General features: G+C 35.6%; 1 protein-coding gene across 8 annotated transcripts in view; it reads left to right on the top strand.

Annotated features, from left to right (window-relative positions):
• LOC145279947 (follistatin-related protein 3-like) overlaps positions 1-23,778 on the top strand; it is a 221,894-nt gene that overhangs the window by 15,137 nt on the left and 182,979 nt on the right. For 5 of the 8 annotated variants that reach the window (XM_080131550.1, XM_080131545.1, XM_080131546.1 and 2 more), the window contains exon 3: positions 15,891-15,932. The exons of the other annotated variants lie outside the window; for them this stretch is intronic. In XM_080131550.1, the coding sequence (XP_079987676.1) occupies positions 15,891-15,932 (42 nt within the window). The remainder of the gene's footprint in view (positions 1-15,890; positions 15,933-23,778) is intronic. 8 annotated transcript variants of the gene reach the window in all.

The following is a 23,778-nucleotide window of genomic DNA, read 5'->3' as shown; positions in this document are numbered from 1 at the left end:
CTTTGGCAGTGTCTTAATGAATAGCAATTGTCTGATATGAAGGGTATTCCCCACAGCGATCAAACCTGATTGCCTTTCAAGATGTGCCGGCTACGAAGGCCAGCGAATAACTTTAATTTCGATTCAGTTTCACTTTTATACAAAAAACGCCAAACAAATGTGAGGGGAAGAAATAGCACAAATTTTGTAAAAGTCGCTCAAATAAAAGATAGACGACCTCCTTTTGTAAATCGGAGATATTATAATCTAGGGAGTATATAAAAAGTTCTAAAACATAGTAAGCTGCATCCCCCTCCCCCACATCTTTGCTGGACATACAAAAATGCGTGTGCCGCTTTTGCCGTTTATGTACATACTAGTGGGAGTGCCCGGCGTTGCCTATGTGTTTGGAGATGTAAAAGAATAATAAAAAAAAAAAAATTAAAAAAAAGTGCTGGTAGGCAGATAGGCTCGAACCCAAAGCCTTGACGAGAAGGTGGAAAAGGGGGGAAAAAACCTAACTCCTTACCACTCGGTCATGACGGTACAGGAACTGAAAAGTGTTTTAATTTAATCATTAAAAAGTTGAGTGACAGGTGCGTGAACTTAATGAGGTCAAACATCACATCATAGAGGAATGAAATTAACTTTGGCTGTAAGCCAGATTCTGCGGTTCCCTCCAAGATGTTGGAAAAACCAGCTCCCCCATGTAAAAGGGAGTGTCCAAATGAATAGCAATTGTCTGATATAAGGGGTTCCCCCCATATTGATCAAAGCTGATTGCTTTTCTGGACCTCCCTGGCCAGGGGGCTTGTTTTCCTAAGGGTTCAGTTTCGCTTTTATACCGTAAAGCCAAAGAAACACGCGGAGAGTAAAAAATATCGCGAAAATAGTATGTAAAAGTCGCCCAAATAAAAGATACACATTGCCCCCTTTCGTGAATCGTAGATATTACAATCTAGGTAGCATATAAAAAGTTCTAAGAAACAGTGACCCCACCCAAGTGCCCCTCCCAAAAAGCCTTTGCCAGACATACACAAAAAGTGCACACACACACACTAACATGCATTTTGCCTTTTGCATATATAGAAGCCCGGGTGTTTGTAGGTGTGTGCATTGGGGGGGGGTAAAGAAGAACAAAAAGGAAACTTAACCCTGTTTAAATGAAAAAAAAAAAAGAAAACGATTAACAGCGATTTGTAAAAATGGAAAAAATAAGGGAGGGGGCTTGGTGACAGGTCGGCTTGAACCCGGAGCCTTGAGGCTCATAGGCTAAGCCTGAACAACTGCGCTACAGTGACAATCGATCTAAGAGCGATTAAAAAGTGAATGTCAAACATCACACTATTCTCCAGTTTTTAATGAGGTCAAATCGTTTTACCGGGGATAGTTGACGGTGATGTTTACATCAAGTTCGAATCCAGTTTTGCTGTTTTTTATACTGAAAAGTGAAACCAACATGCGGTGATCCGAATATGTGGAATATTTATCTTTTGAAAGTGGGGCAAATTAAATAGACAAGCGACCCCGGTTGTTAACTCGTAGATATTATCATTTAGGTGCGATATAAAGTTTTAAGAAGTTGTGAGATGACCAATCATTTCTCGGAAAAATACCTTTCTCTGACATACACAAAAAGCGAACATACATACACACATTTTCGCTTTTATATTTATAGATAATATATAGTCACATGAAAGCAAATATCTGAAGATTTGAGTTCGGTCATTCATGGAAGTGGACAAGATCAGGATAAAAATGAGGGTGGGGTTAATAATCACGCAGTACTCTTAGAACAGGTATAGTTCAAATGAGATAAAAGCTCCAAAGAAACAAAGTATTCAAGAGGAGTCAGCATCCAATTTCAAGCTCCTTAAATGTTAACATTTCCTTGATATTTGTGTTAACATGTCCGTTTTTTGATTTGCGGTAAGCATAATTCTGGGAGATGTCTGCTCTTTTTTGCTGCGTCGATAAATTTGGCCCTTTATCCTGTGTAGTTATCTCCCAAATCGAGTTAATTAGAGCGCGTGGTGAATTTAATAATTTCTTCACTACGGATCCTGTCATTCTACGGTTGATTTCAGGATAAGCTTTCTTTTTTTTTTTCTTTTAAATGTTTTCTACCTCATGTGTGTCGTTTGCACGCCAATTTTATTTCAATTTATTTGCCTTTCCTCTCTTATCTTTAGAGAGAAAGAACGAATATGGGGGAGGTAAGGGGATGAAGAGATGTGTGACGTGACGAGGGGGTATGGAGGGGTTGTTTGTTTACACTATTTCTTTTATAAACGTGTGGGCGTCCTGAATGATACGCTTTTCTCTTTTCAACGATCGAATAAAAATTAAAGAAGTGGGAAGGATCTTTGTCATCACGCATTTTAACTGACTCTCGTAACGGTATCATCACTTAATCGCGCTCGTGCATAACACTACTCTATCGATACTTTTATGGTAGGTCTTCGATACTCTATGGTCACTCGTATAGCATTCACAACAGATACTCGCTTAGCTAAAACAACCATCAACAACTTTCCTCAACTCCCTCTGTGCCCAAAACTAAATGTAAATTCAATGAGCAGAGTTTCTTTCCTAGAACAGTGTCTGTGGAACGCAATACTGTTTGTCTGCTTCCCAACTGATTATAGCAAATCTAATTTGAATAACTTATTGAGTCGTCCATTTAAAACTAAGGGTATTTAGCAGAGAAGGCAGCAACAAAGAAAAGGGCCAAAAATTCAATACATAACAAATAAATGTTACCAAAGGCAAGATAAATTACTCTTCTACATACCTGGATAAGTTTTGTGTATTTTAACGGAATTTTAATCGTTTATTCAGTTTGAAAGAAGAGTAATGTCGAGTAGGTAAGTTAAGCGAGCAATCAAGATGGCCGATGAAAGCATGCGGTCTTCAGAGCATCGATAATGGTTCAAAAAGTGGAAAAATTAACAAAATATTGATAGTAAAACTTATTGGGTGGATTTCTGTGACACTTATCTATATATTAATACGATAGCGTGTGTGTTCTTTTCTGTGTCACGCTTACATCCGAGTTGTTTAATTGTTATGGACTTCCATTTCTTGTAATAAATAATTTTACCAAAAATTTTTCATAAGTTTTGATTTCGATTATAGCTGAAGGAACTCCAGTAATCTATTCTTTTTATAAATACGTTTATCAAGAATTCTTCATAAGTTTTGGTTTCGGTTTCAATTATAGCTGATGGCACTCAAGTTATATAATTTTATTTTTTTTTTTACTCATAAGTTTTGGTTTGGGTTTCAATTCAAGCTGATTCACCCAAGTCATATGGATTTTTTTTTTTTTTTTTTTTTTTTTAAATCGCACCTTTATAATACATAAAAATCCATAAAACATTAACTCTATTATAATATATACGGAATCTGTAAGAATTAAAATGATATTTAAGCGGGCGTCCTTCATATCTTGGATAAATACTTTTGCAGTTTTAACAAAAGAGCTACAATAATATCAGAGCATCTCCATTTACGCTGAACATCTGCAGAATGCCAACATCAATGTTACATACGAGTCCCCTGTGGAATTTCCAGACTCCGCTAGTATGGATTACTGTCGGTATTTTAATTTTTGCACTTTTTGAACCATTATCGATGCTCTGAAGACAGCATGCTTTCGTCGGCCATCTTGATTGGCCGCTAAACTTGCCTACTCGACACTACTTGTTTTCCCAACTGAATAAACGATTAAAATCCCGTTAAAATACACAAAAATTATCAAGGTATGTAGAAGAGTGGTTTATCTTGCCTTTGGTAACATTTATGTATTTGAATTTTTGTCCCTTTTCTTTGTTGTTGGCTTCTCTGCTAAATACTCGAATCTAGCCTTATCCAAGTTCCGCCGTAACTGATCTTATCTCATTATCTACATAACACTTAATCTTTATCCTTGAGTGGCTTCCGGGTCTTGATAAGTGGTGACTCTTCAAGTTAACAGTTTTTTTTTGTTTTTTTTTTATAGCTAATTAGTGGATGCTCATTTTATGTTAAATTTATATAAGGAAAGAGGTCCCACACTTTAATAAAATCTATTTTTGTTTTAATTGTTTTTTTGTGGATATGTTTGAAGGATGTTGAAACGTAAAGGCCCAAAACGTAAACTTCAAATTTTTTTAGAGATAAACTACGCTGAGTTGTAAAGATCAGCTAAAATATGGCTGTTTCTGTTCTATGCTGATCAATGTTTCCGGGTGAGGAAGTGGGTGATCATTTTGCGTTAAATTTATAATAGTTAATATCCCACATCCACACACCAAAAAGCATTAAATTAAATTTTCCAGGGTTATTAACGTTTAAAAAAAAAAAAAAAAAAAAATCGGATTTTATTTTTCTTGGAGTGGGGATGGCGAAGAGTCGATATAGGTTTTGTAAAACTTCAATCGTCACAGAAAATTTCTATGAAATTCCATACAAATTTGACATTCAGAAAATACAGCATTCAATTTTTTCTTTTGCGTCGTTGTTCATTTAGACTTCAGTTTTACAGAAACAGATTCGCGTTCCGCTGGTGCGTGTGTGTATCTCTTTCCCTCTGTGTGCGTGTGTGTACGTCTTTCCGTCTATATGCGCGTGTGTGCATCTCTCTTTCCGTGTGTGTGTGTGTGTGTGTGTGTGTGTGTGTGCGTGCGTGCGTGCGTGTGTGTGTGTGTGTGTGTGTGCGTGCGTGTGTGTTCTTCCTGTGTGTTTGTGCACGTCTTTTTTTTTTTTTTTTTTCTTTTCTGCATACGAGTCTTTTTTCACCTGTGTGCGTCTCTGTCTGTATTCATTTTTCCACCTGTGTATGTCTTTAATATTGGAAAGTTAAAACCAAAAATTAAGCTTGCATTAATTAGATTTTTTGGTATTTAACATTTTCTTGATGCTCAGCATTATAAGCAAGAACTGCCAACATCTGGCAACCGTAAGTTAAAAAAAAATTTTTTTTTTTTTTTGTTAATTTGATACGTAACTTAGATTACATATATTTAATATTAATATATTTTAATTTTAAAACTTGAGTTGTAAAAATTAATGAAGATAATATTTTAACTGTTTTTATTAAGTTACTTCATTTTTCATACCGGCAAAACTATTACTTATACAAGTATCATCAGAGTTGGCGACCATTGCTCTCCGAAACAGCTCAACTTTTGCTGATAATCCCGTCCAATCGATCAAGTTGTCCATCAAAGCGCATCTTGGTCGACCTTGCTTTTTCGATCCTGGCATTCTACCAGTCAATACCATGGTATAGAAGAATAGGACAATAAAAAATTACCAACAAATAACGCTAAACATTGTTCTTCTACAGAATTTGAACCGGTAGTTTTTAACTTTTTTTTTCGTGAAGATCTGTTCGTTTCGTTCAAATTCTGTAGTAGCGCACCTAACGTTTGTAAACTATTGAACAAATATAGTCATATAAATTAGGCACACGAATAGATGTGTTTTTGTCTTTCCTGTATACTTATATATTAGTGATGGGACGATTCCAATACAATTACCGACTCCGTGCTAAATTCCCGATTCCGATTCTTTATAAATCTCTAATTATTTAACTAAGATTAGTTTCCCCGATTTTCGTAAAAACACATGTTAAATATGCAGATATTTTCCTAAACGTCAAAATTACTGTTCTGGAGGATGATCTATCGATTTTAGTTTTACTGGTATTTTAAAACCAATGAATATTTACTAATTTATTAATATTACCAGCAATGGAAAGTTTTACTTTAAACAAAATCAAATAAAAAAAAAAATTTTTTTAAATAATTGAAAGAATAGATTTGGCATCTGAAAATAGGCACCAATATTTCCAATTCTGATATCGATTCTGATGCCCTCAAATCTTCCGATTGTTACGATTCCGATTAATCATACCAGCACTAATATATATATATATATATATATATATATAATTTTTTTTTTTTTTTTTTTTTTTTTTTTTTTTTTTTTTTTGTCCGGGTGTTTGAAGGTGTGTGTTTAGCAAAAAAAAAAAAAAAAAAAAAAAAAAAAAAAAAAACGGCTTGAACCTGTACCGCGAAAGAGGAAAAGAATGTGACATCTTTGCTGTTATGACCACCGCCAAACCAGAAGTGACATAGGTTTAAATTAAGGCTAGACAATCGAAGAGAGGGGATGACTTTCGAAAATATCGGCGAAAAAAGCGACCCTCCCTGTAATAAGTGCCTAGTTGAGGGTGAAGAAATTAATGCTTTTAGCCAATTTTTCGGTATTGGTTGTCTGAAGTGTCAAGCTTCAAAACGATACTGATCTTGTGAAAATCCGTCGCCTTTGTTGAAAGTTTTAGGCAGACATGCAAGCAAACATACATACATTTATATATTGCTAGCTCAAATGTTTGACCCCAAACCGATTAAAAATATTGCCCTATCTCTGAATACCCTTTATCTAAAATTTTAAATGTTTAGACCAGAAATTGTTTGAGTAATTTAGTAGACCGCAGAGGTCATTCTTTTTTTAACATTTGGCCCCTATTATGACCCCTTAACATTGTTTTGGGCTCAAATCAAGTTATTAAGTCCAAGGAACCTATATCTAAAATTTCAATTGTTTAAACCCAAAATTGGCGGAGGAGTTTGGTAGAGTTCTCAAAGGTCAAACCGTTGAACTTTGACCTAACAACCAAATTTCTGGCAGAAACTGTATTGCAAAGGTTTTCCCAAATCTCCATACCCTGTATATCAAATTTCGAGTCTGTGAGCTGAAAATTAACAGCTATTGTGTAGGGAAATGTGTACACGCTCACAGTTTGAGCAATTTATAAGTTTGAAATCTTGGTGACTATTGATCAGGTTTAACAAATGAAGGTTCGTTGAAAGCTAATAACCTGGATTGTGTTGCAAGCTATGTGACATTTGTCCTTAAGGTCGCACATTATTGTTTAAACAAGTAGGGGATCACTTTTCTATATTTTTTTAAATGTAAAATGAGCACCTACTTTATGGTCACTTGACTATAAGGTGGGTAGTTATTTTATGTTAAATTCATGTAGGAAAGTGATCCCCCCCCCACTTAAAACTACAATTTCTTCATATCATTGAAATTAGTCATTTCGTGGGATTTTAACTGTTTTTGTTTTCAGCACCCTCGAAACCCTATAATAGTGGTAATTTTAATCGATTTTTTTTGTGGGTGGAAAGATACTGCACCTTTTCTAATATTTCAATCAGTCCTTTTTTCTTTTTACATATGAATTACAAAATATTTATTTCACCAAAACCTCTGGCCTTGGAGGGGAGACTAAAACTGTGTGTACATTTCCCTACCAAACTACTATGTCAATTTTTAGTCTACAGACTCGAGATTTGACATAAGGGGTACTGCGATTTGGGAAAATCTTAATCCGTTTTCGGCCAGAAATTCGGCTGTCAAGGGGTCAAAGTTCAATGATTTGACCTTTGAAAACTCTACCAAACTCCTCTGCCAATTTTGGGTCTACAAACTTGAAATTTTAAATGTAGGTTACTTGGACATGGATCAAACTTTTTAATTTGATTTGAGCCCAAAACAAATGTTAAGTGGTCAAAATTGGGGTCAAAGTTTTCAAAAATTTGATCTGTGGTCTCTACTAAATTATTCGGCCAATTTTTGGTCTAAACATTTGAAATTTTACATAAAGTGTATTCAGACATAGGGCAAGCTTTTTAATCAGTTTTTGGCCAAAAATTTGGCTGCCAAGAGGTCAAAGTTCAAAAGATTTGACCTTTGCGTTCTCTAGCAAACTATTCAGCCAATGTTATGTTTGGTCTAAACATTTAAGATTTTACATAAAGGGTATTCAAACATGTAGCAAGCTTTTTAATCAGTTTGTGGGCGAAAATTTGGCTGCCAAAAGGTCAAAGTGCAAAGAGTTGACCTTTGCAGACTCTACAAAACTCCTTTGCCAATTTTGGGTCTAAATATTTGAAATTTTAAATGTAGCTTACCTGGACATGAGTAAAACTTTTTAATATATATATGCACATAAAGTTATGAACAGTACATAGAGCCCGAGCCAAGTCGGGCTGGACTGCTAGTATAAAACAAAACAATTGTACACGTGTATTTTTATTAAAGCTGAACCTGTTTAAAAGTGCATGAAACTGTTCCTGATGAAGCAATATATATATATTTATATATTTGAAAAGACTGTTTATTTAAACAATGAGCATTATTGATGGTAATATAGGTATGGTAAATAAATTGAAAACATTCATTTAGGTTCAACTAGCAGGGAGACCCGACATTGCCTGGGATTGTATGACCAAATCACACTTCTATATTTTTATTGCCATCGAAATCGGAGATAAAACCCTTTTTTTCTTTTTTTTTTTTTTTTTTTTTTTTTTTTCAATCAAATAGATTGCTGTTTTAGTTGGGGACTCACTGTAGTGCATCAAGAGCAAGCTTCATGGCTTCATGTCTATCCACAGTGACTTATTCCACAATAGATTGTAGTTTACATTGCACTGTGGAGAAACTACTGTTGATTTTTTTTTTTAATTGTTTTATATATAATGGCTTGAATTAAAAGTTTAAAATGCAAAAGTCAAGTATCATGCTTCAATTGTGCTCTAAAGAGAAGCATTCATTTTGAATGCACTCTTATCAAAGAACCTACTGTTGATTTTATATCGGGCCTTTCAGCTTGTGATAATAAAACTTTTCCAATGCACTTGTGATGTTAGGCTGCGTAAGTTAACTTTGGTCAAAATCGCCTGTTCCTTCTTTCATCGGATTATTTTGATTATCGATACTTATCAAATACATTCAGACACAAAACCTATCTAAGAACACTGCCAGGCACAAAGTACCTTCTTGGGAAATTTTATAAAAATTGGCCCAAACGTTTTCGAGTCCAAAGGGAACGAACTCACACACAGTTCCTTTTATATAATAAAGATCATGTTAGCAGATTTCTTTTTTTTTTTTTTTTTTTTTTTTCAGACCTAAATAAATTCCATTTGTCTTGTCTTGCTTAGTTTTTGATGTAACTATAACACGAAGACCCGGCCTCCCTCAGCTAAGATATAGCACAAGGCAGATCGTGGTGTTCACCAGTTACACAAGTATAGTCCTAGGTGGTTTCAATTCATGATGTGATGCTGCAAGCCGGATGCCGGGCAGTAGTTGGGCAATCCGCTCTTTCTTGCCAGCCGTTCACTGAAAAAAAGATGACTTCAACATGCAAGTTTTGGTTTTCTTTGGAAGGATTAAGTATTAAAATAATTCTGAGTATATAAAAAAAATTGGTAATTATGTACACTCTTCAACAGGAAAAAAAAAAAATTTTTTTAAAATAGATGCCGTATTTTCTTTACTAGCAGTCTCTCGATAGTAATTAAAACGTTAACCGATTTCTTTCCTTATCGGTCGGTCAGTGAACGGGGTGTTTTCGCATGGAGTGGTAGCAGATAGTAACTGAGTTTTTTTTCTGCTATTTTAAATGAAGGATTGGGTGAAGTCTATACGGCATAATCAAGTTGACACACTGGTTAAAAGTTAAGCAACGTTGAATCTGATCAGTACTCAATTAGTAATCATTTGGGACTTACAGGTGCTGTATGTGCTCTCCGCTTATCTCAGCATTGTTTCCAGTCATTCTAGACTTCTCCTTGGCACTGGACTCAAACAGGGTGGGTTCAGGAGAGGTGTGGTTGTACAGCCCTTGCTTTACAATTACATGCACAGCTGCACCTACAGGAGGTATCCTTTGTCTTTCGAGACTGAATGGAGGTATCTCGTAAGGTCTGGGCTGGTCTGAGTTTGCCATCCAACCAATCCATGTTCACTATGCTATACTCTGATTCACCTTGATTGGCTAACTGGCCACATAACCTATACATATTAATTAGGTGATTTTCTGATAGCAACCAAACCTTTCCATTGTGTGGGTTCTCACACAGGCCAGTCACAGCCTTGACTTTTAAGGTCACTTCTAGACAAAATATGGTTGGATAACACAAAACAATCATTCACAAGCAATATTGTTAATGTTTCCGAAATTGTTTCTTTCTCTTCATGTATTTCGTATCCGCGATCAAGCTGCTTTTTAACTAGCAAGGTCATCTGGCAATACTCCGGGATTATTCACTTAAATAAAAGCTCTAATTCGGCTCTCATTAGCCCCCTTCTGGGGCAATTTTCGACCATCATAGCTGGTTAGGTCACAAACTATTCTCCTATACATAGACCTTAAACTATATCCAATGGTGAGGCCCCAGCTTGCGGGCTCTGGGGAGTGTGGAGCCACCCTTTAATTGCCATTGCTCCCAGGTCCACTCTGACCTGGAGTGGTAGTACCTGTTAGGGTCCCAAATATGGGTTAAATAGAAACTGACTTGCAAAAATCAAATATATTCTATTAAAAAAATTGTTCTTCAAAATCACCAGATTCGGCATTAAATAACCTGAAAAGGGTTGATATGCCATAAAACAAAAACAACCAACCAACCAACCTATACATAGACTCACATGCCAGTGATTTCAACTAGCAGGGGTACCCGGCGTTGCCTGAGTGTGGAGAAGTTTTATTTTTTTTTTTTTTTTTAAATTAGCTGCATTAGACAGGCTCAAACCTGTAATGCTAAGAGAAAAAGGAAGTGAAAAACAGCAAAGCCGTCTTGTCCACATGAGTTGTTACGTCACGGGCCTTTGAAATAATGTCTTTTATACGTGCGTCAAGATCGTGATGTGTGAATGACTTTGCAAAAATGTTGACGCAAAAACTGACCACTCCTTGGGGAAAACGGCCCAGTTGTCAGTCAAAGAATTAGTGCTTTTGGCCAATTTTTGGATATTTATTGTCGGAGATAGATCTTTCTAACGCAACCGATTTTGTTGCGTGTCGAAAGTTTTGGGGGACACACACACATACTAACACACACTTTGCTGTCTATATAATAGACTAGTGGGGGTACCCGGCATTGCCTGGATGTGTAAAGGTGGTGTAGTAAGGATATTGAGCAAGGGCCAGGCATAAAAAAAAAAAAGAGTATGGCTACCCGATGGAAAAATAAAAGGGAGAAAACGAACGGAAAAAAAAATCACAAATAACCCTATTTAAATGTTAACTTTTTTTTTTCTAAATTGGAAAAAGAAAAATCCGTTACATGGGTGCGAACATGATGGAAAAATAAGAAAATAAAGAAGCAAACGAAAACAATGGCATAAATAACCCTGTTTAAATGTTAAAACTTTCCTTTAAAAATCGGAAAAACAAACAATGCCCATTACGTGGGTGCGAATGTGAAACCTGATCGGCCTCGATAACCACTGCTCCATGATGAAATCAGCTAAGTTTTTTTTTTTTTTTCTATTTAAGCCAATTCAAGAAAGAACGTCATTCGCGCATGCATGGTTGTCTAACTCATGTACGAGGGGCGTGCAATAAGTAATGACCCTGACCCACTTCCCACAGCAGTAGAGCAACAAAACTTGGCAGAGTTATTAGTCTTTCTCTACATAGGAACCACCCAGAGTTATGCATTTCTCCTATTGTTTGATGCAGCTCTGGAGACCGTTTTTGTAGAACACCGAAGGTTGGTCCTCCAACCACGACATGACTTCAGAAATCAAGGCTGCATCATCTGGGAAAGGCTTTACTTTCTAAAACAACTTCATGGCTGGGAAGAGGTGAAAGTCAGAGGGTGCAAGGTCAGGAGAGTAAGGAGGATGGGGGAGGATTTCATGACCACACGCCTGTACTTCTGATCTGGCGACATGAGAGTTGTGGACTGAAGCATTGTCCCACCTCTTGATTTTGATAGCTTCCCTTAATTTCCTCAAAAGTGAAGCATAATAGGCTCCTGTAATTGTGGTGCCCTTGCCAGGAAATGTGGTGCCCTTTGCCGTTCTGGTCCCAGAAGACTGTGAGCATGACCTTGCCAACGAAGGGCTGCACCCTTGTCTTCTTTGGAGGTGGTGAGTCCAAGTGCTTCCACTGCATCAACTGGGCTTTGGTCTCTGGATCATAGTGATGGACCCAGATTTCATCCTGTGTAATCAGTCTTTTGAAAAGCTTTGACTCCTCTTCTTGGCATATCTCCAAATTCATCCTCGAGCACTCGGCGCGTTCTCGCTTCTGGAATGGTGTGAGCAACCTGGGAATCCGTCTGGCAGACACTTTATGCATATGCAAATGGTCATGAATGATAGTTTCCACAGACCCTGTACTAATCTTGACATCTTGGGCTATTTGGCGAATAGTAATGTGCCGATCTTCCAAAATGGCAGCCTCAACTTGACGGACAGATGCCTCATCAATGGCAAAAGGGGGGGGGCGACCAGGTCTGGGAGCTGTTTCCACAGACTTCCGGCCATGTTTGAATTCACGATCCCAGCATTTTACAAGGTCATATGATGGGGCATTATCACCATAAGTTTCTTTCATTTCATCAAAAGTCTCCTGTGGTGTGCGTCCTTTCAAATACAAAAACCAGATCACTGCTTGTCATTCAACAGGCTCCATTTCACACCTGACTCAGTTCAAACACCTGTAAAACAGAAACCACAATTAGTTCAGAGCTGTAATTTGCCACATAACCTGTAGAGATATAAATCATTGCACATGCAAAATTTCAGCTAGATCAGACAACTGGAAATGGGTCAGGGGCATTACTTATTGTACGCCCTTCATAGGAACGATTTTTTGCTACTCTCCCTCATTGCAAACGTCTATTTCTATAGTAAACTAGCAGGGGTGCCCGGCGTTGCTCGGGTGTTTGGAGGTGTATGCTGTGCAAAAAAAGCAAAAAAACAAAAAAAATGGTTTATTTTTTAAAACTTTGACCCCTATTATGACCCCTTAAAATTTATTCTTTCGGTCTCAAATCACTTTATTAAGTTAGATCCAGGTTCAAGGAACCTATATCTAAAATTTCAAGTGTCTAGACCCAAAATTGTCGGAGTTTGGTAGAGTTCTTAAAGGTCAAATCGTTGAAATTTGACCCCTTAACAGCCAAATTTCTGGCTGACACCCGTCACATCGATTTTCCCAAATCTCAGTACCCGGTATTTCAAATTTCGAGTCTATAGACTAAAAATTGACAGTTATTGCATAGGGAAATGTACACAGACAGACAGACAGACACGTTCACTTTTATAGATATATAGATAATTGACCTTTTTTTTTTTTTTTTTTTTTTTTTTTCACATATTATTCGATTGAGACATCGTTCTTTCGGTCCGATGCGTGTTTCAAAAGTTTTCAGCAGACATGCGCACAAACAGATGATTTCTCTTTATATAAAAGAGGTATTTGAATAAAAACAATTTAATTTAAATCTACTAGCCCAATCACTCTTATCCCTCCTTTCCATTCTTTCCAAACCAACAAAGTCGCCTGTTCTGCACACCTCTCTCCGCTGTCCAGATTTAAGCCTTCTCTGTGCTCATCAAATCTTTAAAACTCGCATTACACACGCATCATGTCATTCCCGCATCATTTCTCTTCACACAATGCATGTATCGTCAACTCTTGTTGACAAGGTTTCACTTCTATATGTTCACACACTGTGCCCATGCTTGATCGACAGCAATAACATTCTGCTGGTTACTCAAACAGCATTTGGCACTTCTGCATTACACGGACGGCGCCACTGTTTTTGGTGCATTTCACTAAACTGTCATAAGGTGGCGCTTCTCTCCATTCAAATTGTTTATCAATTTAAAAATTAAAACTATAATATACTAGCATGGGTGTCCGGCGTTGCCCGGGTGTTTGGAGATGTGTGTTGAGCAAAAAAAAACAAAAAATAGTAGGAAGGCAGGCTCGAACCCGTACTGCAAAGGAGGAAAAAAAAACGCGACGTCTTTGCTGTTACAATCACTGCCAAACCGGAAGTGACATAAGTTTAAATTAAGGCTAGACAATCGAAAAGAGAGGATGAATTTCGAAAATATCAGTGAAAAAAAGCAACCACTCCCTGTAGAAAAGTGCCCAGTTGAGGGTGAAGAAATTAATGTTTTTAGCTAATTTTTCGGTATTTGTCGTCTGAAGGGTCGAGCTTCAAAACGATACTGATTTTGTGAAAATCCGTCGCCTTTGTCGAAAGTTTTACGCAGACATGCAAACATACATACATACATTCATATATTGGTTGCTCAGCTTTTCGACCCAAATCGATTAAAAAGCTTTCCCTATCTCTGAATACCCTTTATGTAAAATTTAAAATGTTTAGACCGGAATTGTCTGAGTAATTTGGTAGAGACCGCAGAGGTCAATTTGTTTAACTTTGACCCCTATTATGACCCCTTAGCATTTGTTTTGGGCTCAAATTAAGTTATTAAGTTAGATCCATGTCCAAGGAACCTATATCTAAAATTTCAATTGTTTATACCCAAAATTGGTGGAGGAGTTTGGTAGAGTTCTTAAAGGTCAAATCGTTGAACTTTGACCCCTTAACTCAAATTTTTGGCCGAAAACGGATTACAAAGATTTTCCCAAATCTCCATACCCTGTATATCAAATTTCGAGTCTGTAGACTGAAAATTGACAGTTATTGTGTCGGGAAATTTACACACACACACACACACTTTTATAGAATATATAGATTGTTGACCCTTCAACGGGTGTCATAAAAAAAGAAATTAAAACTATATTTTGTTACAGTCACAATTGCACTTTAATTCAAAAGTTTCGGAAAAAAAATCTATTGTTGCTTTGATTCGAAATGTTTCATTTAAATTAAATTGTTCAGGGCGAGGAATTTTACTTTAATTCAAAAAATGTTTCGGGTGGACGGAGTAATCCAATGTCGCTTTAATTCAAAAATTGTTTTATTATATTTTCTTAGACAGATTCTCAAATATTTTTACAATTATATATTGATATATTTTTATGCAATAAATGTTTTGGTTTTCAAATATTTTGTGTCCAGAAAAAAAATCTTGTTTATTTATTTGCCATGTTATTTGACAAAGAAATTAGAATTATCGCCCTCTAACAATGGCTGACATCCGTGTAATGTAGAAGTTCCCAGTATTTAAACTGACAAATCGGATTTTGCTTCTGCAGGTCTCTACATTGCGAGTGAAACAGTCGCATTTGCTAGTGATTTTTCAAAGTGGCGACTAGAAATAATGAAACGATTATCTTTTGGCGATTGTATTTCTTTCACTGACAATCTTCCAAAGCTCACTACTGAGTGAAAAAGATCTTTTCAACTTTGTTTTTTTTTTTTTTTTTTTTTAATAAGGCGAACAAAGTTAAATTATTTAACAATAAAAGTTTAATAGAACAATGTACTATTTTTTATTTAACGAAGGCTGTTTAAAAAAAAAAAAAAAAAAACATTGAAAGAAATTAGAATGTTTATACCTTCAAGTATTAACATAAAATTTGTTGTATATTTAGAATTACACTTATTTTAAAAACACAAAAAAATCTTTATGATGTACATACTCGTTACAAAACAAAGATATCATATTCTAAAACTCATGTGTGTTTGGCTAGTAACTTTTCTATTTGGCTAGAAAACGAAAATATTTAGTTGTCAAAGGTGAACTAAAGATAAATCTGTTCTGACTAGCCCATTCTCATTTTTTTTATTGCTCTACCATGTTATTGTCAATACAACATACTTAGCTACAATTTTTTTTTTTTGTCCAAACAAATATTAAAATCATCTTAAAAAAACAATTAGCAAATGGATAATTTTAAATTAAAGAATATAATAGTTGATTATCTTAAGTTTAAAAATGCGCAAACATTAAAATCTGCTACATCCAGGGCAACGCTGGGTGGGTACAACAGCTAGTTAAGTCTCGGCCTTGATTTCAACTAAATTATCAGGAAGTCATTATTTTTGGAGTTATTTTTTTTCTAACTGTATTCGACCACAATTTATAGTATGTCCATCCTTATAGCTAATGCTCCGTCGTTTCAGGTCCGATTCCAACCCAACTATCAGGAATTGTTAGAACATCAGGTAAGGTTTTCAACAAAGTACTTCTGGTTTTCACCAGAAGCACTTTAATTTTTTTTTTTTTTTTCTAAAATGAAAGCGTTTCTCTTTTGTAAAATAAAAAATGTGGAGCGCTTTGCAACGTAATTGTTTTGAACGTTTCTTAACAGACCAACACAATTTTGCCCCGTTCAGTATTTTGCCCGTTTGTTTCTGTTGTTCCTTTTCGTTTTTTGTTTCCTTTTCGTTTTTTGTTTCCTTTTCGTTTTTTGTTTCCTTTCGTTTTTTGTTTCCTTTTCGTTTTTTGTTTCCTTTTCGTTTTTTGTTTCCTTTTCGTTTTTTGTTTCCTTTTCGTTTTTTGTTTCCTTTTCGTTTTTTGTTTCCTTTTCGTTTTTTGTTTCCTTTTCGTTTTTTGTTTCCTTTTCGTTTTTTGTTTCCTTTTCGTTTTTTGTTTCCTTTTCGTTTTTTGTTTCCTTTTCGTTTTTTGTTTCCTTTTCCTTTTGTTTCGCTTTTTTGTTTCGCTTTTTTGTTTCGTTTTTTTTTTTGTTTCGTTTTTTTTTTTGTTTCGTTTTTTTTTTGTTTCGTTTTTTTTTGTTTCGTTTTTTTTTTTTTTTTTGTTTCGTTTTTTTTTTTTTTTTGTTTCGTTTTTTTTTTTTTTTTTGTTTCGTTTTTTTTTTTTTTTTGTTTCGTTTTTTTTTTTTTTTTCGTTTTTTTTCCGTCTGTTTTTTTTTTTCCGTCTCTGTTTTTCTTTTTCGTCCTTTTTTGTCTCTGTCGTGTCCTCTTTTGTCCATCTCCGTGTTTTTCTTTTTGTGGGATGGAAAGGGACGGGGTCAGCTACATTGTTTATTTTTTGTCTCCGTCTTTTTTTTTTTTTTTTTGTCTTGTGGGATGGAGGGAGGGGGTAATCTAAGTGAATGTTATGAATCTTAAATTTAAAGATAGTAGCAAGTGTCCCATTAAGTACTTAGCGCTCTCATAACTGACATCCGATTAAATGATAATTTAAAAAAAATAAATAATACTTAAAATATAACATGTGAATTATGAAAAGAATAAAGGTTAAAAATCTGAATAAAAAAGGAAATTAAAATTCGTACTTTTTTTTTAAAATGTCCTATTTTAACTTTCATTCTTAATTTAAGCATTTACGTCTAAAGAAACCAATGCAACAACTATGAATTATATTTGATTGCTCTGGTTTTGAATCTCAACTTGATTGAGGCATTTTATACAAATCAAATGTAACAATTTTAAAGATGGATGAAATGTGTGGATAGTTGACTATTGAAGCTGAAAAATCGAGATGACATTATTAATAAAGAGATAATAAAAATACTTTCACATTTTATTTTTTCATCAATGTGCGCTGCTTGTCCCAACTTTTAGAATGTTGGCTTTTAAGTATATGTAGGGGTAATCCGGCCCGTTACGAACGATTACCGCCTTTAAATTTATGGTCGCCAAGTAGTTTTTTAAACGCAATCAGTGTGCAATGTTATTTTCTAGTATATTTTTTTTTTTTTTTTTTTTTTTTATTACATTTTCACCCCAAACAAGGCACATTGCCACTTTGGTGTAGGGGGCTACTATCAGGGGAAACATCTACTGGGGTACTATGTAGGGATTAGGGCAGCAAGATGTTGGTTCACGTTGCACTTGAACTTATGCATGTCAGTACAGTTGGGGAAGCAGTGACCTGGAATGGAATTCCAAAGTCTAGCAGTTCTGGGGAAGAAACTACTGGAGTAGAAAGATCTTTTACATCTAGGGATCTCTACAGTGTGGGGGTGGGATTTTGCAGCTTGTCGGGTCTGTCGAGGGTGTTTACGTCGTGGTGGCACAAGTGCTTGCAGTTCATCAGAGCATTCACCATTATAATACTTGTAGAACAGGCAGAGGGATGCAACGTTTCGACGATGGGACAGAGGCTGAAGCTTAGATGCCAGTTTAGGGCCTATCAGATTTGCGACTCTCTTTTGAACCCTGTCAAGGAGCGAGAGACTAGTAGCCGATGCACCAGCCCAAATGACAGCAATACTCCATACATGGGCGAATAGTGGCCTTGTAGAGGTACAGGATACTTTCGGGTGTTAGAAGTTTTCTAGCATGGTAGAGAGAGCCCACCTTCCTCGCAGCGGCCCTGGTAATGCTCTCGATGTAATTGTTCCAACTCATGTTTCCTGTGAACGTTAGGCCAAGGAGCTTGAGAGACGTACTCTCAGATAAAGAGTCGTTGGCCATTGCTATAGGTGGTAGAGAAGGTTTCTTGTAATTATTGAATGAACCCAATTTTGTCTTGGCGGCATTGAACGTGACCATCCATTTTTGTCCCCATTCCACTACTGATTGGAGGTCATCCTCTAGTGTTTCTGCCATTACTTTAGATTGAATTGTCCGCCATGTTCCTTAATTCCAGGATCCTGGAGCATGCGCAAACGCTGTTCGAGTTTTGCAGCAAATAAGTGCACTACTTTTACTGAATACCTATAATTGAAAAAGTCTCTCAAAAAGAATTCAACCAGCTTGCTCTTAAAATTTTTGTTTTTTTTCTTGAAATGTTTTTTTTTTTATTTAATTCATTGAAGGAAATATTTTTATTGAAGAAGGAAGTATCGCCTCTGATTTTTTTTTTTTTTTTTTTTTTGTATTAAAGAAAAAAAATTTCTTTAAGTTTCTCTGCTCTTAATTATTTTTTTTCTTGAAACATTTTAATTCGTTGAAATATTTTTTATTATTATTGAAGGAAGTATTGTCCCTGAATTTTTTCCATATTCAGAAAGTTTTTTTGTTTATGTGCACATGCGCACAGCCTGCAGTTTCTCTTAGCTGCTAAAGCAAGAACAAAATGGCTGCCAAGCAAAACTACTACAGGAAAACGAAAGATAATGAATTTTGTATCTTTCGAACTAGTTGCCGCCGATAAATTTAAAAGCGATATTTGTTCATAGCGGGCCGGATTTCCCCTATATATCCTTAAAAGCCAACATTCTAAAGGTAGGTCTTCGGTTGGACAAGCAGCGTACACTGACTTTTTTTTTTTTTTTTTTTTTTTTCTCGTAAGGAAGTCACCACTTATCAAGGCCTGAAGACTTCGAGAAAAGGTTAAGTGTACAGTGGTAACGGAGACAAGTTTAGGGATCTGTTGGAAGAGACCATATCATAATCATATAGTGGAAACCAGGCTAGTGGAACAGTTCAACAGGAACGCAGTTCTAAGAAAGGAGCTTTGTTCATAAAATTTGCATTCAGATTTCGGCACAAAGACAATTTTGATCGCAGTTATAGCGAGACGTGTGCTTTTTGTGAAAGCTTGGTAAGAGGGGACCATTTTTTTTTTTTTTTTTTTTACATAGGAGTCACCACTTATCAAGGCTCAGAGGCCACTCGAGGATGAGGGTTAAAGAGTGAATAGTAATCAGTGGGACAATATCATAGTAATCGTGTTAGAAGTGTAAATTTGGTAAATTGGATTACTTGAGGGGAATGGCTCATCAAGAACTTGTTTATGTTGGACTTGAAGACGACCATACTGTAGTCAGCTTAAAAGCAGGCAAACGGAAGAGAGTTCCACAGGCGTGCACTTCTAAGATAGAAGCTTTGTTCATGGAATCTACGTTTAGGTTTAGGCACAGATAAAGAGTGGGGGAAATTATTGATAGTTTTTTTCAGCTAAACGAGTGTTTCTCATGAAAGTTTGGTGTGTGGGGACCATAGATTGGAGCTCAGACGAGCACTTGCCATGAAAATAATTGATGTCATGTGGTACCAAACAAGATGATAGCAGAAGAGATGAGTTATCTGCCCATGTTTTAGTTTTGTTTTATACTAGCAGGCACCCCGGCGTTGTCCAATCAGAGGATACACTTAAATATATTTTAATTCGTGCAGATAATGCGATTATTATAAAGCCAATTATCTATCAATTATTATATTGTACTAATATAGTAGTGATATCAAAAGTAAAAAAAATTAAAAAAAAAAAAAAAAAAAGACTTTGGTGCCATCAGCTAGAACCGAAACGTACAACTCTCCAGCCTCATTCCTTAGCCTCTGAACCATGTCCATGCGCATACAAATAAAAAAAATGTTGTTTAACCTATGAATGTAGTCGACTACTGCTGCCAAGGTCAACTGTTTTGTTTTCAATTTTGATCCCTTAGTAAGTTTTTTTTCGGCTTAAAACCAAATTGATAACATTTATCTATCTTCTATTATATAAAAGGAACTTTGTATGTTGGTTTGTTCTCTATAGACCCCGAAACGACTGGGCCGATTTTTATGAAATTTCATACAAATGTACTTTATGTATCTTGCGGTGTTCTTAAATAGGTTTTGTACTGGAATGCCTTACATAAGTATCAAAAACATCCGATGAAGGAGCAGGCGATTTTGACCAAAGTTAACAGCATGTACAGCCTAACAGCTCGAGTGCATTTGAGCAATTTTATTACTGCACAAGCCGAAAGGGCCAACACATAAAATCAAACGTAGATTCTTGGATATGATAAGGGCACATTTGAAATATTTCTGTTTAGAGCACAATTGAAGCATGATACTTGACTTTTGCATTTTAAACTTTAATTCAAGTCATTATATTTAAAAAAATTTTATAAAATCAACAGTAGTTTCTGTACAGTTTAATGTAAACTACAATATATTGTGGACTAAGTCACTCCAGGGAGGCATGTGAAGTTTCCTTCCAGTACACTGTGATGTGTCCCCAACTAAAGCAGGCAATCAATCGATTTGATTTGAAAAATGAACTATTTCACTGATTTCGATGACAATAAAAAATATGGGAATGTGAAACATTTTTTGATCATCATACAATCCCAGGCAACATTTGGTCACTCTGCTAGTTTGTCATATACTTGTTTCTTGACCATTTTTGGTCCCCCCCCCCCCCGATAAAAGGAGGATGGACCTGTAAATTCACCCTTGTCCGTTTGTCTGGCCGCACTTTTTTCAATAACTATGCCTGGGAATTTTTTGAAATTTTGCACAAACATTAAGCATAATATGAATAAATAAAAAAAAAAGTAACAGAACGGATTTTCCGAAAAAAATTCCGGTTGCTCCCCTAGGGATAGCTTTCGGATGAAAATGACTAAAATTGACACTTTTGTGCTTATTAAATGATGGACTTAGTCATTTCTTTTTTTTTGCATGGTGCAGAACTCAAATTTACATATGTTAAGGCCTAAAACGGCACCATTTGTTCATTTTCACCAGGATTTGACATCCCCTGGGTATTTTGGGGGCTAAAGGGGTGGTGGACAATGATGAACTTAGTCATTTCTTTTTTTATGCCTTGTTCACTGTGCACTCACGGGGGACCATGCATGCTTCACTTGTTCCATTTCTAGTCGATAGTTTTAAAAAAAATGCCCAAATGTTTTTATTCCCTGTTCTCATATATTTAGACAGTGTGTATTATTTATTTTTCACTTTGAAATGTCATGCAATTAATAGGGCTGTGACAACAGCATATTCTTTTCATTGTTTTGACTCTTGAGTATATATCTGTTAATATCTTGTGTTTTTATATAGACGAATGTGGAGTTGGATATAAAAAAAAAGCTTCCTCCAATCTTGACAGACTATGGATACCCATTGTAAGGATGCCTGCACATGAAATTTGTGTGGCAAGAGTTGTGCAGTCTCCAACCACCCCTCTCCTGAGTCAACATTGTTGCATACCAGTGGCAAGTTGAGGTACAGAACGACTGGAAACAATGCCGAGATGAGCGGAGAGCACATACAGCGACTAGAATTCCCAAATGGTCACCCATCTGCTACTAGCCAGGCTCGACGTTGCTTAACTTTGGTGATCTGACGAGAACCGGTGTATCAACATGATTATGGCGTATATGTGTTGGATATATACTTGAGTCAAAAGAATATTCTGTTGTCGCAGTCCCAGTGATTATACATTTGAAGTTATTTACTGTGGCACCTATGCATATTTCGTGTTCTTGTCGATATTAGTTATTCTTAATTCTTATGGCGTTCGGTATTACACAAGTATTGGGTAATTATTTTTTTAATCTACAATTAACGTGTTAAGAAACGTTTAAAATTGGAATAGCTGGTTTTGTCTTGCACATTTTTTTTTTCCATTTTTTTTTTTTTCCATTTTTTTTTTTTTTTTCCATTTTTTTTTTTCCATTTTTTTTTTTTCCATTTTTTTTTTTTTCCATTTTTTTTTTTTCCATTTTTTTTTTTTCCATTTTTTTTTTTTTTCCATTTTTTTTTTTTTCCATTTTTTTTTTTTTCCATTTTTTTTTTTTCCCATTTTTTTTTTTTTTTCCCATTTTTTTTTTTTTTTTCCCATTTTTTTTTTTTTTTCCCATTTTTTTTTTTTTTCCCATTTTTTTTTTTTTTTTTTTTTTTTTTTTTTTACCTACCATTGTTCCTTCAATGGAACATAATTTTCGAAGTAGTTTAGAATTAATTTTATTCCAAATGCAATTTTTCTCACATATTTGCACTAAACTAACTTGATTTCTTTTCAGTTATATCGCTTTCACATAAACTGCAAAATTTATTTATGTAGACCCCAAGCTAAAATGAATTATATAATTTATTTTTATTTTACTTATCAAGAATAAAAAGTGGATCTTGGATCTACTTTTGGTAGCCTTGTAATTCTAGCTTCCCTTATTTTGTCCTCATGTTTCATAAGCAACGTTTCTGCCAAAGAAGGAAGACTTGCTGTTTCTTATTCTTTTGATCTTTACTTTTGTGTTTATTTATTTATTTTTTTTTTTTTTATCTCCTTACATACAGTGGTTTGATGCCTTGTCTGGAAAGATATCCAAAAAAAAATACTTTCCCTTTTCGTCCAACATTTTAGACAGAGCAGGGTATAACACATTCTCAATTACACTATTTTCAAATATGTGGATAAATAAAAACATTTAATATATTATTTATGGTAGAGCTCTTTAAGAGAAATTAAAATAAGCTGCCAAATTAAAGCTAAAATGAGAGTTCTGTCCAATTTGATTGTCAAACACTGACAGCTTGCGATTTGTTCACTTGTAAAAACAAATTTTATTTCTCTTTCCACATACGAGGTGACTTCAGTAAATTTTTAGGCGTTTTTCATGCAGGCACTTTTCTTGATAGCACACAGATGAATCTAGCTCCGTTTGAAGCAATGCACTTGTTGTACCGTTCCAACAACTTCTGGAAGACCCCATGGAAGTCCTCTTGTGGGAGCATGTCAATGACTCTTGTCACAGCCTCTTTTGTCTCCTCAGTTGTCTCATAATGACAGCCTCTAAGGTTTTCCTTGAGCTTAGGGAATAACCAAAAGTCACAAGAAGCAAGGTCTGAACAATAGGGAGGGCGAGGAACTGTCTCAATGCCAATCTTGGTTAAATAGTCTGTTACAAGGATGGAGTTGTGGACTGGTGCATTTACGCAAATCTTCTGCATCTTCAGTTCCTCAGGAATAATTGTGTGTGCAGTTCCCACACTGACATCAAACTGTGCACTTATTGTCTCTAAAGACACACAACGGCCCTTATCCATGAAATTCTTTATTGGGCCAACCAACTCTGATGTTCTGACTTTGTTATTCCTCCCAGACCTCTCATCATCCCTCACAGGTTTTCCTTGATATTAGGGAATAACCAAAAGTCGGAGGGGAGCAAGATCTGGACTATAGGGTGAGCGAGGAACATTTTCCCGCTTTCATGGCGTCTTTCTTTTTGATCTTCTCTGAACACCCTTGGGACAAACTGCAAATCTTCTACATCTTCAGTTCCTTGCAAATACCTGTATGTACAGTTCCCACACTAACATCAAACTGTGAACTTGTCTCTATAGACACACAACGGTCTTTATTCATGAAATTCTTTAT

The sequence above is a fragment of the Euprymna scolopes genome, chromosome 7, assembly GCF_053919585.1.
Source record: "Euprymna scolopes isolate OS-2025 chromosome 7, ASM5391958v1, whole genome shotgun sequence".
Taxonomy (NCBI): domain Eukaryota; kingdom Metazoa; phylum Mollusca; class Cephalopoda; order Sepiida; family Sepiolidae; genus Euprymna; species Euprymna scolopes.
This window is presented reverse-complemented; position numbering and strand designations above follow the sequence as displayed.